The sequence below is a fragment of the Castanea sativa genome, chromosome 3 (genome assembly GCF_040712315.1).
Source record: "Castanea sativa cultivar Marrone di Chiusa Pesio chromosome 3, ASM4071231v1".
Taxonomy (NCBI): domain Eukaryota; kingdom Viridiplantae; phylum Streptophyta; class Magnoliopsida; order Fagales; family Fagaceae; genus Castanea; species Castanea sativa.
Genome location: NC_134015.1, coordinates 43,803,419 through 43,819,314, shown reverse-complemented (window position 1 = coordinate 43,819,314; position 15,896 = coordinate 43,803,419). Strand labels below are relative to the sequence as shown.

The 15,896-nt window shown below is 33.1% G+C and overlaps 2 protein-coding genes across 5 annotated transcripts; one reads left to right on the top strand and one right to left on the bottom strand.

Moving 5' to 3' along the window:
* The first annotated feature begins 5,845 nt into the window (after positions 1-5,845).
* Positions 5,846-8,053, top strand: LOC142627389 (pentatricopeptide repeat-containing protein At1g05600-like). Of its 4 annotated transcripts, none has more exons than XM_075801238.1 (3): positions 5,846-5,962; positions 6,075-6,127; positions 6,441-8,053. In XM_075801238.1, the coding sequence occupies exon 3, from the start codon at positions 6,496-6,498 to the stop codon at positions 7,987-7,989; it is 1,494 nt and encodes a 497-aa protein (XP_075657353.1). In that variant the 5' UTR covers positions 5,846-5,962; positions 6,075-6,127; positions 6,441-6,495; the 3' UTR covers positions 7,990-8,053. The 4 variants fall into 4 exon arrangements, with proteins under 4 accessions (XP_075657353.1, XP_075657355.1, XP_075657352.1 ...); XM_075801240.1 differs by having other exon boundaries at positions 6,438-8,053; XM_075801237.1 differs by having other exon boundaries at positions 5,846-6,127.
* Positions 8,054-14,352: 6,299 nt separating this feature from the next.
* Positions 14,353-14,982, bottom strand: LOC142629005 (zinc finger BED domain-containing protein RICESLEEPER 2-like). The gene has a single exon (XM_075803010.1). The coding sequence runs from the start codon at positions 14,980-14,982 to the stop codon at positions 14,353-14,355; it is 630 nt and encodes a 209-aa protein (XP_075659125.1).
* Between the last annotated feature and the right edge of the window lie 914 nt (positions 14,983-15,896).

The following is a 15,896-nucleotide window of genomic DNA, read 5'->3' as shown; positions in this document are numbered from 1 at the left end:
CCCTAGCTCGGATCCACAAGCACCGATCAGATCCGAGATCTCCCTAACTCCGATCAGGCAAGACCCACGAGCTCCGATCCAGTCAAGCACCAATCTGTGTTTGTGTATCTCTGTGTTTTTTTTTTAGAGTGTATCTCTGTGTTGATTTATCTGTGTGGATGTGTTTGTGTGTGGGTGTGTTTGTGTGCATCTAATGAAAAAGAAAAAGATGAGGAGAGATGTTACTGAGTTTGTTGAGTAAGGAGAAGAGAGAAAAAAAAGGAGCGAACGGGAAATTAATAAAATAATAAATGGACGAGTTACAGTAGCCGTATATATTTACACGGTTATTGTAGCTCGTGAATGAATTTACACAATTTTACACAGTTTTACACCCACTGATGTGGGTGTTTTTTTGGCCAAAATGTATAAAATGAAGGAGCTTTTGTATTATAGAAGAGAATCCACCAACTGATATGGATGCCCTAAGTTTCAACCCTCCTCAATCCAGTCTTTTGTTAATATTCCATTCATGTCTACCATTAACCATATCAAACAAATTAGGCAAACAACAATTAATAAACGCCAACCCCAGATCCTTTAAAACCAATGAAAGCTTAATTTTAAATTTTGAGAGAGCAATCGACCTACACAAACCAACCAGTATTGTTGAATATGTGGAAAATCAAGCAATGTTCTCTACCATCCCCTTCCTTATCCGAAACCTAGGAATCCTAGGCCAAGATACAAGCTCGTTTGTAAATGCCGCAATTCGCTGCTCAATTCTTTGGCCTAAATCAAGCCACAGCAGCTCGCTGACATCAATGACGAAAGTGAAGGCATGAAAGCCCTCGGAATTGTACCAATCCACGTATTCCTTGAGGTGCTTGCTCTTGGAACCGAGCCAACCCAACAACACCACCATCACTACTAGCTCTTTATTGTTCAAGTATGTTCTGACAATTGAAACAAAGTGGGGTTCTTCAGGTGTGGGAATGGAGTGATGGACGATGTGGGGGGGGGGGGTTAATTTCTGGGTTTTAAAAAAAATTAATTAACATTTTTTTCTTTAATTTAACAAATAAATAATTAAATAAAAATTGAATATGGTTATAGTAGACATGGATGGAATGTTAACGGAAGATTGAATTGAAGGGGATTGAAACTTAAAAGACTAAAATGACAGAATGCAATATAGGATTGAAATAAAAAGTGGTGAAACTTAGAGAGTGAGTTTTGCATTTTGACCTTATTTATATTATCATATATATTTAAATAATACAGTAAGTAATTAAAATAATCTCATGTTTCTTGTTGAAATTGAAACTCAAAAAAAAAAAAATTACATTAAAAATAAAAGACAAGAACAACAAGACAAAACCTATTACAAAGTACAAACCCACTTTTTGAAGTCATGCTTTATTTATTTTTTATTTATTTTTTATCATGGTTTTTCCCTTCTCATATTGAGCTTTTCTTTGCATCAATAAAAGTCATACTGAGAAAGGGTTTATTACTTGCTCCACGACACTAATTGCCTTGGTGTTGGCGTGTCAGTGTATTCCTTTATCTCATTCCCCTTCTCCTATATATATGTGTGTGTGTGCGTGTGTTTATCAAATAAAAAAAATACTCAGTGTTGTCGAGTCATCCTATATCAGTAAGGTGCGATATTGAGAAGGAGTTTATCACTTGCTCTGCGACACTAACTGCCTTGGTGTTGGTGTGTGAGTATATTTCCTTATCTCATCCTCCTTCCCCTATGTGTGTGTGTGTGTGTGTGTGTGTGTGTTTACCAAATAAAAAAAGATACTCAGTGTTGTCAAGTCATCCCACATCGGTAAGATATGATATTGAGAAGGAGTTTATCACTTGCTCCGCGACACTGCCTTAGTGTTGGTGTGTGAGTGCATTATCTTATTTCATCCCCCTTCCCCTATATATATATATGTGTGTGTGTGTGTGTGTGTGTGTTTATCAAATAATAATAAAAAAAAAGTCAACATCTTTGGCTTATATTTTGCAATTTTTTTTTTCCTACCCTAAATGCAAAATTTATTTTGCATAAATATGAAATGCATATGTCCTCATTGTGTCTTAAGGTTACTTTCAGACACATCATCCACAATTACAGTTGTATCACACCAAGGGAGGGGGCTAAAATTAAGCTGGATGAAAAAAATAAAAAATAAAAATCAATATATTAATGAAAATAATGATAAACAATGTAAATGTTGCAATGAAAATAACATTCAAAAGAAGAGAAAACTTGAGCAGTGTTGCAACACCAATCCAGACTCCAGTACCAATATTCATCAATAAATATGCCTCTATCGTTGAAAGGGATCTTTCCAATAGTTAGTTTATTGGAGTTAATTGCAGGATGTACCAAAGGAATCACAATGATGTTAAGAAAATTTTGAGTGCATACTTAAGTTTATCAGATATTAGAAGAAGAAATCTGGATATGCATTAAGTGCGGACTTTTAAAATATTATGGAACATGTGGATAGGCATTAAGTTAATTGTAATAATTTATTAAAAAAGTATTTGAATAATTGATAAAAGTCCAATTTTTTACTATGAATGAAATTGAAATATTTAAAACATAACTCTCCGACCCAATCCAACCCAACCTATCTCTAGGATTGGCTAAAAAAAACACTTAAACCTGACCAGTGATGCAGAAAATCTGGTTTTTCTCATCTTCACTAGCCATGCACACCCTTACTTACGAGAGTATTTGCCCATTGAAGAGTAGAATAAGGACAAAATACAAAAACCACCCTTGTAACATATCTAGAACTTGAGCAAGTAACAGATGGATTTAGTGAAAGTAACTTAGTTGGGAAGGGAAGTTTTGGCTTGGTGTACAGAGGGACACTTTTAGATGGAACTAGTATTGCCATAAAGGTTTTAATTGAATATTGAAGGAGGGTTTAAGAGTTTCAAAGCTGAATGTGATGTATTGTGCAGCATTCTCCACCAAAATCTTGTGAAAATCATTAGTAGTTATAGTAGCATTGATTTTAAAGCCTTTGTACTGAAGTACATGCCTAAGGGGAGCTTGAAGAAGTGGTTGTATTCTTTTTTTTTGATAAGTAAGAAGTGGTTGTATTCCCATAACCACTTCTTGGATATGCTAAAAAGATTGAACATGATGATAGATGTTGCATCATCATTGGAGTATCTCCATCATGGTTATCCTGTACTTGTTGTTCATTGTGATTTGAAACCCAACAATATTCTCTTAAACAAAGATATGGTTGCACACGTGAGTGACTTTGGTATTTCAAAATTCTTAGGCAATGAAGACTCTATGATGCAAACTATGACAATGGCCACTATTGGTTACATGGCACTAGGTAATGTTTCTAGTTTACAACTCAATTTTATGTTTACAAATACACACACAAACTCAAATTTGTCTCAAAAAAGTATTGAGCAATTTTCTTTTTACTATCAAGTAACGATATTTGATACTTTCTAATAATAAATTTTAATCAAATTGGTAGAGTATGGATCACAAGGGATCATTTCCACATGCAGCGATGTGTACAGTTATGGCATTTTGTTGATGGAAACATATACAAGAAAGAATCTCACGAATGAAATGTTTGTTGGAGAAATGAGCCTAAAAGGTTGGGTAAAACAGGCACTACCTGATTCAGTAATTGAAATTATGATTGCTAATTTGCCAAAGAGAGGCAAAAAGAATTTTAATACTAAGTTGGATTGTATGTTGTCCATTATGAAATCGACTATGGATTGCTTAATAGTGGCACCTAAAAAAAGGTTAAACATGAGAGATGTTGTAACAACACTCAAAAATATCAAATTGAAGTTTTTGAAGGATGTTGGAGCAAATTGACAAAATGAAGTTAAGAAATTTGTCTACATTTTTTCTTTGTTTGTGATTAAAGTAATGCTGAAGGATGTATGATTGATTATATATATTGGAGACATTATTTGCCCTTGACTATATATATTCGAGGCATTAATTTATTCTATAATGGTAGTAGACAATTATTACAAACATATGGGTAAAATTCACCCCTGAAATCTGGCTTATAAAGGGAGGGTGCTCAAAAATTTCTAAACACATGGTTAAATTTATATTTAATCCATGTAAAACACTAGGATCATAACAATAATGCAATGACTCAAAGTTAACAACCAAATGTTTTACTCTAATTTAGTATGTTAAATCACATAGGAAAAAACGATAGGATGATGCTTTTTATTAATTGGTAACAAGTACAGTAGATTAAAAATCCATTATATATAAATAAATAAATATATATATATATATATATATATATATTCTAAGTAAAAGAAATTATTACAGGAAAAAAAAGGAGGGAGGATCCTTCCCCATCTACCACAATAATACAAGGGATATTCAACATGGTGCTAGATCCCACAAAGCTATATATAGAAGAGCGAAAAGCTTTTATATATATATATATATAGAAGAGCGAAAAGCTTTTATTTATATATATATATATATATATATATATGTATATGTATATATAAAGAAGAAGAAGAAGTTGAAACGGGAAGAGTGGGATGAATAGTGGAGGTTTAAATGAAGAGTACAAAATTAGATTCAAATTCAAACCTGGAAAATGAAAGTAAGTATAAGTGAAAAAATAGGTCAATCCAAACCTTATTTACTAAAATGACAGGTTAGGTTGATTCTCACCATTCTCAGTTTTTTTCAATCAGATTCTCAAAATTTTTCTCTCTTTGATTCTTACATTCTCAGTTATTTTTATTTTTTTCACTATTCTTAGTTTTTCTCTTTCTCAGAGCCAATAACAGCCAATCTCCCTCATGTTTTCATAATACCAATTACTTCGTGAGTTTCGATTAGAACAGATAATGTCACTCTTGCTTTACATAAATATATTTAATAAATTTTAGGAAGATCAATACATCTTTATGTTTTCAAATACAATTATTCAGCCAACAAAAAAAAATTCATGAATTAATTTTAAAAAAAAGAGAGTTGAAAATTGGACCGAACCATCCTCCTAAACCAAGTTCTTCACTAATAGATCACTAGTAGGGATGGCAATTGCTGCTTGACCTGCAAGTACCTGACTCGGCATGACCCTAATAGGTCAGGTTTCACTCGGTACGATAAAGAATAGGGTTGGGTTTGGGTAAAAAAAACCCAAAGCGGGTCTGGGTTTTGCCAAAACTCGACCCGGTTACAAGTTAAATTACCAAAAACCCTTATATATATATATATATCATGATTTTAAAAATCGGTATGTCTAAAGAACTGGAAAAAGGAGTGGTTATCGGTTTTGTGGTTCGATTGGTGGTCGAACCAGCGATATAATAAATATTTAATTAATAGTTTTAAAATTATAAAAGCATATAATAAGTTTATGACTAATAGTATATCTTGTTATAATATATCATAAATTTTTTATAAAAAAAATTAAGTGAGTTTTCACCTTTTATATTAGAAAAAAAAATGTAACTAAACATATTAACACTACAATATCATCCTTAAAACAAATTAAAATAATTAGTGGCATAGATGGCCATCACTACAAAAAAGTTGTACTCATTCTTGAAAGCTTGTATAGAAGTCTTTATTTTCTTTTATGACATAAATTATAATTGTTGATTATAAAAATAAAAATAAAAAACAAAAAAAAGTGTAGTCGTTGATCTCATAAATTATATTACAAAATTATTAATATAAGAAAATAGTAATTGGTTTTTTATGAAATCATTTTAAAGAAAAGTGTAGTAAATTTTAAGTTATTTCATTTGAAAGCGTGATATATATATATACTTTTAAACCCCATAATTAATCCTCTCAATTCAGCTCACACACTCACCAGCCGTCCCACTCTCGCTCGCTCTCAATCTCACCCCCGGCCCAAGTTGTCACCGCCGGCCCAAGCTCTATCACCGCCGGTCTATTCTGTAACTTCTGTCCTGTTTTTTTGTTGATAAAATGGTCTGTTCTGTTCTATTCTTGCTTTCTCTTAATTTTTTTTAATATATTGTATTCAGTCTGAGATGTTTGTTTCAATTGTTTGTTTCATGTGAATCCCATTTGCCGAGCAAAGGTACGAGGAATCACGTGACATCATTGCCAAGTACCCCCATTTGCTAATCAAAGGTATCTTTTCTATATATATTTATATATTTTTTTCCAAAACTCATCAATTTTTTGTTTTGTTGATTCATATTATTTTTGTACCCAAACCGAGTCCCTGTATTCATCAAAGAGGGGCTTTGTTGATTCATATTATTAAAAAAAAAAAGAAGAAGATTAAATACGTTGATTCACTAGCAAATTTGTAGAGGCCCAGGAAATTTTCCGGGTCGGATCATTATTTTTGAGTTTTGACTTTTTTATTATTATATATTATGTGTTCATTGCTAACTTATTTGCTTATATTTGAGGATTAATTTTTTCAATGATGTAGCAGATGTTGGAGGGAATGTGATTGAGTAGATGTAGCAGATGTTAAAAGTTAAAACACTATGACTGTGAGATGGCCAAGACTTTTGACACCGACACACCTTTCTCAAATTATTCGGAACCAGAAAAACCCATTAACGGCAATTCAAATCTTCAAGGAAGCCAAATACAAGTACCCCAGTTACTGTCATAATGGTCCAGTCTATGCCACCATCATTGGCATCCTTGGAAATGCTGGTCAGATTTGTGAGATGAAAGAGGTGATTGATTGGATGAAAGAGGACTCGTGTGAATGCAAGGATTCTGTCTTTGTTAATGCAATCAAAACCTATGCAAGAGCTGGATTGCTAGATGAAGCAATCTCTCTTTTTAAAAGAATTCCTCAGTTCAACTGCGTGAATAAGACAGAATCTTTCAATACCCTGTTGCAGATATTGGTCAATGAATCTAAGTTTGAAGCTGCTCATCGTTTGTTCTTAGAGAGCTCTTATGGGTGGGAAGTGAAGTCTCGAATTAGATCTTTGAACTTGCTAATGGATGCTCTGTGCCAGAGGGGTTGTTCTGATCTTGCATTGCAAATCTTCTTAGAGATGAATTATCAAGGTTGCTATCCAAATAAGGAAAGCTATCGGATTCTAATGAAAGGGTTGTGTAAAGATGGGAGGATGAATGAGGCCACACATTTGTTGTATTCAATGTTTTGGAGGATCTCTCAGAAGGGTAGTGGTGAGGATATTGTAGTCTATAGAACCTTATTATATGCTTTATGTGATAATCAGCAAGTTGAAAAGGCTGTGGAAATTCTTGGTAAGATTTTAAGGAAGGGGCTGAAGGCTCCTAAGCGCTGTTTCCAGCATCTTGATCTCAGTCAGTGTAGTAGTGGTGAAGATATAGAAGGCACCAAGCGCTTGATTAATGAGGCTTTGATCAGAGGTGGGATTCCCAGTTTGGCTAGTTATAGTGCTATGGCTATTGATCTTTACAATGAAGGTAAGATTAGTGAAGCTAACAAAGTTATCATTCAAATGAAAGAAAGAGGATTTGGGCCAACAAACTTAATTTTTGAAGCCAAGGTTGCAGCATTGTGTAGGGGAGGGAATGTTGATGCAGCAGTGAAGGTAATTGAAGAGGAAATGGAGGGAAATTGTTTACCAAATGTTAGGGCATATAATATTGTGCTGAAAGGATTTTGTAATGAGAGGAAATCAGTGCTTGCTGTTGGGTATTTGAAGAATATGGCTAAGAAATTGGGTTGCAATGCAGACAAGGAAACTTACAGCATTGTAATTGATGGGTTATGTCGTGAAAGTAGATATCTTGAAGCAAGTCAAGTGTTGCAGGAGATGTTAATAAAATCATATTGGCCTTGTGCTGATACTTATAATATGCTTATCAGGGGTCTTTGCTCTGTGGGCAGGCAATACGAAGCTGTTTTGTGGTTGGAGGAGATGATTAGCCAGGGTATGAAGCCAGAACTTTCTGTATGGAACTCGTTGGCAGCTTCTGTATGTTCCAACATGGCTGACATTGAGGTGTGCTCTCAGACATTTAATTAGATTATTAGATTCTGGTTGTTCATGTTGGAGAAGTCATAATGGTGTAACCATTTTTATAGTCATATTTTTCTTTCTCAATTGCGTAGTATCTGAACATAATGAGGATGATTTTTCAGTTGAGAGATACACAATCTGAAAAATTCTTAATGAATAGAATTTGTAACACTGATATCTTAGGCAGCAACTATTCACAGGAAGCGTCTCACTGGATATTTGGCGTATTTTAGACAAATTTGATAGAAAGTTATTACTTAAAATTTGCACTAGTCTTCAAACTCCTTTGGAAAAAAATGGGATTCATCCAATGCTAGAGGTCTTAGGTTTTGGATCTCTTCCATTGCGTTGCCAAAATAATAAAAATAATATTGTTATTATTATTAGTATATTTTGATAAGTAACAAATTTTTTTTCAAAAAAAAACAGATACCAAGTGTATCGGGAGTGTACTCAGGATGAAGTTCAATCAAACTTTCAAACTACAATGCTCGAACATATCTAAAAGACTAAAACAAGGAGAAGAATGAAAAGCAACGCTCCAATCTAACAAGATACAAAAGAAGAAGGCTTTAACTTCAAGGATAGACTATTTACTTTCTCAAAACTTCTGGCATTCTGTTCTCACCAAAGACACCACAAGATGCAATGTGGCATAGCCTTCCAAAAGGCTAGATTTCTATGCCTTCCCGAAGAACCCTGCCAAGTTGCGAACATATCAATAACCCTCTTTGGCATAACCGGATAACCCATTGGAATCCAAATAAACAAAACTGTTGTCCACAGCTGCAATTGGACAGTAATAATAAATATAAATATAAACATAGAGATTATAGATATGAGCAATTGTAAAGTTAGAATGAAATTGTGGCAAAAAAACAAAATAGGCTAAAATGCATTTTACACACCAGAAGTTTGGGATTGATTCTAAATTGGTCATTTGAGTGATTGTGGTTGTTAACCAAATAATAAATGAATACTTTCCATCATTTGTGAGACAGTACGGCATCATTTTATCAAATGTGGTGTTTATGATTGATGTTTTGGTTCTTCCTTTGTTGAATTTAGATTTAAGAAGTGTTCTTTTGCATGTGAATGGGTGCTGCTTTTAAGAAAAGGGCTGCGCTTTTGATTTTGTAAGTTATGATCCGCTCTCTTCATATTGCTTTAAATTTAGGGCCACAACTCGACAACTTGCCACATGGCGAGTTGTGGCACAAAGTTGTGCCAAATTCAGTGTACTTGGCATTACCCGAAAAAAGAAATATATATATATATATATATATATATATATATATATATATATATATATATATATATATATATATATATATATATTAACCTATTTTGACTACCAAAAATTGTTGACCAAGAATTTAGAGTAATATTACATATAAAACATTTTTTTAAATAATTTCACAACATATCTCATGCAATAAATTGTTAATGGTTTTATCATTTGGTCCCAATATGACATCACTTTTTTACTGACCAATAATAGTTTGTTGCACAAATATTTTTTATAAAAATGTTATGTTCATAGCATTACTCCAAAATTGGCTCCCCAAACATTATCCTTAAACCCTTAAACCAAATTGTTTTTTTAAAAAAGCAATAAAAATTAGCCCAAGCAACAACAAAAAAAAATTAGACTAGACCAAACAACAAGAAGTGAATAAATTATCATTATTTTTTAAAATCTATTCAAGAACAAAAATAAAAATAAAAATACATAATTATTCAAATTTGTAACTCGTTCAACCTAATACATAAAAATAATCTATAACTTCATTTTTTTTTCTTAAAAAATGACACCAGAAGAAATATTGTGGTTGTGATTTCTCCTTAGTGGTGTCGACAATTATGCTCTCTTTGGCTTTGCAGTCACAAATATTTTGATCTCCTTAACGACTTTACTCTCAGTTATAACAAATATCTCTCTCTCTCTCTCTCTCTCTCTCTCTCCATTTGTCTCTTCTTTATTATCATCTCAGACTCTCTTTCACTTTATTACTCTTATTTTAGCATTTTCAATTCTCACTCTATCTTTTATCAGTCTTTTTTTTTTTTCCTTTATCTTTGTTAGTAGAAAGAAATTGTAATGTTTTATGTAATTGTGTGTTTTTTTTTCCTGATGTTGATATATTCAATTTATCTCTACATTAGATTTGTATCATTTAAGTTTCTTAGTGAACACTATAAAAATAATATCTAGAGCCGCCACTAAATGAGAGAGGCATAACCTTCTAGAACATTAATTGCATTAAACAAAGATTGATACTCAACGATTATAACTCTCATTAAGCCAGTGACAAAAAAAAAAAAAACTCTCATTAAGCCACCCCCTATTACATCTAGAATTACAACCCCTCCAATCATGGAAATTTATGAGTGTAATGGCTACAACACTGGGCCTATATATAGGTAAACCAAAACTACAAAAAAGGGAGGAAAAATAAACCCTAAAATTTTTATCTTTATAACAAAATACATAGATCAATACTAACTTAAATATCAGAGGCTTTCCCACTAGGGCAAACCCTAATGGTCACTACGATTGCTTCTCTCCTTTTTGTATATCTTAGAAGACCTTCCAAAGCTCTAGATTGGACATGTGACCTACTGTCGATTTTTAGCAGCATTAGCTAGCTCTATTTAAGCTCCCGCTTTAAGTGCATAATCAATTGAGATTAAATTGATGAATGCAACACCCATGACTGTTAATGAGAAAAAGAATATGTAAATGATGATAGAATTTTTGTTTTGAACAACGGTGACCATGGACGAAGCATTCTCATTAAAGCCAAGTTTGAGCCAGTAAAATCCATGTTTTTTGTTGGCTTAATTCCGTACCAAATTTGTTTGTAATTATTCTCTTATTATAATGTATCTTTTTGGGCTTAATTGTATTTAGGGTAGAAAGAACTTGAGCCTAGTGATCTTTGTGAAAATTGCATTCTTGTTCATCTTGTGACCTTTGACAACCTACACAACCTGTGAGTAACAGGTGACAGAAGATTTAGAGAGACTGCTGACTAGGCAAGTCACGACTATCTTGTGACCAAACAGCCCGCAACAAGAAGGATTCAGAGAGACTGCCGACTAGGCAAGTCCTGACGATCTAGGACTACATAATAATTACCCTTGTGAACAGGGACGGAGCCAAGACTTGGAGTTAGGGGGGGCGACTTTGCTGCTAGCTGTGTGCGGTGGCTCCAACCCTTGAGTCTATTTTTTTACTACTAAGGATTTTTGTTAAAAATTTTTTAAATGGCCAAGTAGTTTGTTCTGGGTAAAATATATTGATTGGACTTAATTTTTTTAGTTTTATTATATTGGTAATTTTTGTTGTTGAGCTAATTTTTTTGAGTTTTTATATTTTGTTTTAGATTTAATCTATTAATTTTTTATGTCCTTTAAAAGGTGAAAAATGCTAAAACTACAAAATTTTTACAAATTGCTAATGTGATAAGTGGTTATTGATATATAAAAAGTTATGCAAGTGTACGAACTAATAAGAATTTGCTACCTTAATAGTTTGTATAAACATTGTAAAAACGTTTTTGGCTATAAGATTACTCTCAAAAGAATTAATGGCATTATTAAGAGGGGCAAAGTGTAATTTTATTGAACAAAATTGTTAAACTTAGTACCTATTTGTATAATAATATTTTTATAAAAAAAATTAGGGGGGGGCCATTGCCCCCCCTAGTCCAATAACAGCTCCGCCCATGCTTGTGAATGATGTCGAAGATGTAGAGACCATTGAAGCTATGGCATTTAGAAGAGGGATCAGTTTTGCAGGTGAAACTAGTTTTAGAAATGTCCTTGTATATAAAAGGAGACTCGCTGCAAGTGGGATTGATAGAGAAAAAATTATAGGTTTAGGTGTAAGTGATAAGTAATTGCGTATAGTTTGCTATGCGTTATAAGTTTGTTAAATAGTTTGTGGTTTTAGAACCACTCCAATAAGTGATCAAAGCACTCCAGGACCCATTAGACAACTTTTCCTCATAGGGAGTCATTATAGAAGCAAAGCATTCTGCTAGGCTTTTGGGTAGGTGGGAGTTTGTCCAAACCAACCGAGATGAAGCTTACAAGGAGCCCATACGTTAATACGGAATGCTCTAGGTTTAAGATCTGAACTCGTGTGGCTAGAAGAGGTCCCTAGTTGTATTGCTGATATTGTTCAAAATGAATCTTTTACCACTATTGAAAGTTAACTAACTGTTTCTCAACCAAAATAATAATAATAATAATAATGGGGAGCTTAACATTTTCTTTTACAAGAGTTTATAATGGTAAAATCCTTACCTTACAGTATATAAATAGTTAAAGTTAATAATATCCAAAAAAAAATGCAAATAATAAGTCATAAAAGATTGAGTTGGAAGCAACCAAAAAAAAGAAAAGAAAAAGAATAATGAGTTTCACATATTAGAAGTTTCAGCACAAGAAGCTATGGAGAGGAAGAAAGCGTATACGACTTGGAAACGAGGGTGAAAGAGTTGGAGAAGAAAAATTCTGAGCTGAAAGAGAGGCTGTGCACCTTGCAGGAATGAGAATCAGATGCTTAGACATGTATGTAATCTCACCCATCTCATTCACATATCCTATCCTATCATACCGTTCATAAAAAAAAATCCTATCCTATCATACCATGCATCATTATCTCATTGCATTAAGTTTTTCTGTTATAATATATATATATATATATATATATATATATATATATATATATATTTATCTCATTGCATTAATATAGTTTTTCTTTGGAGGGGCATTAAGGGTATTTAATATTTACATTTTTTTTTAGAAAATTTAATATTTACATGTAAATTGCCTAGTACCACAAAATTTTTCTTCCACACTCATGCCCACAAAAATTGTCATACTCATGAAATGAGACTTACACATTACAACAAAATTTTCACATTCATCAAAAAAATGGGTTTGTTCAACCAAGCTCACGCATCAAATTCCCATAATACTCCCACAACATTCAAGTCAAAATTCATTCAACAATATATACCACAAACTACATACATTGCTAAACTTCATGAATTGTCAATATTGTTCAAATTTCACCATGGCAAATAGCTCAACAATTCAAAAATGCCCCAAGACCAAGATTACAACATAATCACAAGAATTTCCAACCCAACCATACAATATGCAAAATTCAACAAGAGCAAATAACAATAAAATGACATTGTCTCAACACCAAGCTCTCAACAAAACATAAAACCAACAAAATATAAAAAAAGGTTTTAAAAATCAAATTTTAATATCATTTTTTTTCCATAAAATTTGTATAAAAATACTTTTTAAATCAATCTTTTTAGCACTTTACGGCATCGGTTAACTTTACTCTTTTATAATAAATACTTTTGAAAAAATATTAATAGTACGTAGTCTGCATTAATACAAATCTAAGCCATAAAATAAATAAATGAAATAAAAGAAAATTGTAAGCCTCTGCCATCAGATTCACTTTACATTACATTACAGTCTCCACTACACATACGCGCGCTACGCTCCCAAAATTAAATCCCCCAACTATAACTTTTTTTCAAAATTTGAAAACCCTAACTTCCCAACAACAGAGAGAGAGAGAGAGAGAGAGAGAGAGAGAGAGAGAGAGAGAAGGGTGGGAAGCTCAGAAGAAGAAGAAGAAGAAAATGAAGAGTTGGAGAGAGATGTGAAGCAAATGGTTGAGAAGCTTCTACAATACAGAACCACTCTTCCTGAAGAGTTGGACGGAGACTAACCAGAGGTAATCACCCATTTTAGGCAGAAACAAAACTCACCAATGCATGTAGGCAGATCAGTCAAGATTTGTAACAGTGCTTGATGGTGAAGATGATGCTGTTGAAGGTGAAGCTAACTTCACTTCCAAAAAAACTTCAAAACATTTTAGAACAACAATATATGTTAAATTCCATTTAATGCACTTACAAGATATATTAAATTTCAGTTAAAGCACAAGTTAATAAATTTTAAGAACATTATATTTTTCATAATCTTCAAATAGCTCAACATCATCCATGGCATGTCGAAGCAAAATTTGCACTGAAGATTGAAGCCAATTTTGAGTACATATGAGAGATTGTACCATCTCAGGGGCAAGTGAACTACGGAATGGGTCTAGTATACGTCCTCTCGTACTAAATGCCGACTCAGAAGCCACAGTAGAAACAGGTGCAGCTAACACATCTCGAGATAGTATACTATACTTATTAGTATTATACTTCCACCAAGCCAGTATATTAAAGGTTTTGTCATTTTCTCCTTCACTATTCTCCATCAAGTATTTTGCAACCTCATCTAACACCCAACAGGTTGTTTTCCTTGCCTAAAAGCCTTGTATTAAGAGGCAATAAATCTGTCTAGATCATTATCATCATCATCATCAACATCAACATCAACACCTTCCATCCTTGATATCTCACTCGCACTTTGTATAGACACATATGATGAATAAGTTGAATTATAATGCTCATACAAGCGTTCCAATACACCTTTCACAAGGTCAGTGATATCCTTAGCAACATTCTCCCCATACAAATTTGATAAACAATAATTCAAATAATCCAACTTCTTTCGAGGATCAAGCACCACAGCAACATACAAAAGCACATTTCCCTTCTTTGATGAATCCTCCCCGCTCCCCCAATACTTGTCAAACTTCTCTTTCATTGTTTTTGCCATTGAGTACAAAAAATGGTCCTCACTCCTAGAAAAGAGATCTATCTTTCTTTTAATAATATATATCTCATCAAAGAAAGCATTTGATGTCACATACAAGGAACCCGAAAACCTCTTTGTGGCATTATAAAAAAGTTTCAAAAACTTAACAAATTTCCTACAAGTCTCCCAATCATCCTCATTTGGAGGTCTCCTATCATAGTCCCCATCTCGAAAGTGTAGAATATAATCAAGATCTTCATATTCCATCCGCTTGAATGCATGTTCAAACTTTTCAGCATTTTCCAACATTTTATAGGTGGAGTTTCATCTAGTGGCCACATCCAAACATAGAATAGCCTTTGACTCTATTTTCATTTTCTCCACACACTTCTTAAAGGTTTGTAACCTATTTGGAGAAGTTTTCACATATCTAACCGCATGACGCACCCTATCAATTGACTTATTATGATGTTTTAAGCCATCGGTCACAATAAGATTCAGGATGTGAGCACAATACCTCACATGAATAAATTCATTCCCCAAAATAGTATCTTTCCACATATTAGTAGTTGTTTTCAAGTAACTAATGACTACGTCATTTGAGGAAGTATTATCCACTGTCAAGGTGAAAATACCCTCAATATTCCACTCTTCTAAACAAGATTCAACCATTTTGCCAATGGTTTTTCCCTTATGGTTATCAACAATACAAAAATTCAAAATTCTTTTATGTAGCTTCCAATCATCATCTATAAAATGACAAGTAAGACACATGTAATTAAAATTTTGTATTGAAGTTCATGTGTCAGTGGTAAGGCAAAGCCTACGGCCTCTCAAGGCATTTCTCAACTTATCCTTCTCTTCAAAATAAATCCGACTCACATCTTTAGCTACCGTGAAGCGAGATGGGATATTAAAATTATGTTGGAAAACATTATAAAACCTTCTAAATCCTTCATTCTCTACAAACCTAAATGGAAGCTCATCCAATATGATCATCTCAGCAAGAACTTTTCTATCCACACCATTTGTAAAAGTCCTAGGCACTAGATTTCCCTCCTCTACATCCTTGGACAATGGGTCTTGTCCATCATGCAATTCATTAAAAAGATATTTAGGAAAAATGGGTGTATGATTTTTTAAATTAGATGTCCCATAAATTTTGCTATCAGCCATGTACTCCTTGCTACAATATATACAACTTGCCTTAGTTCTACCTTCTT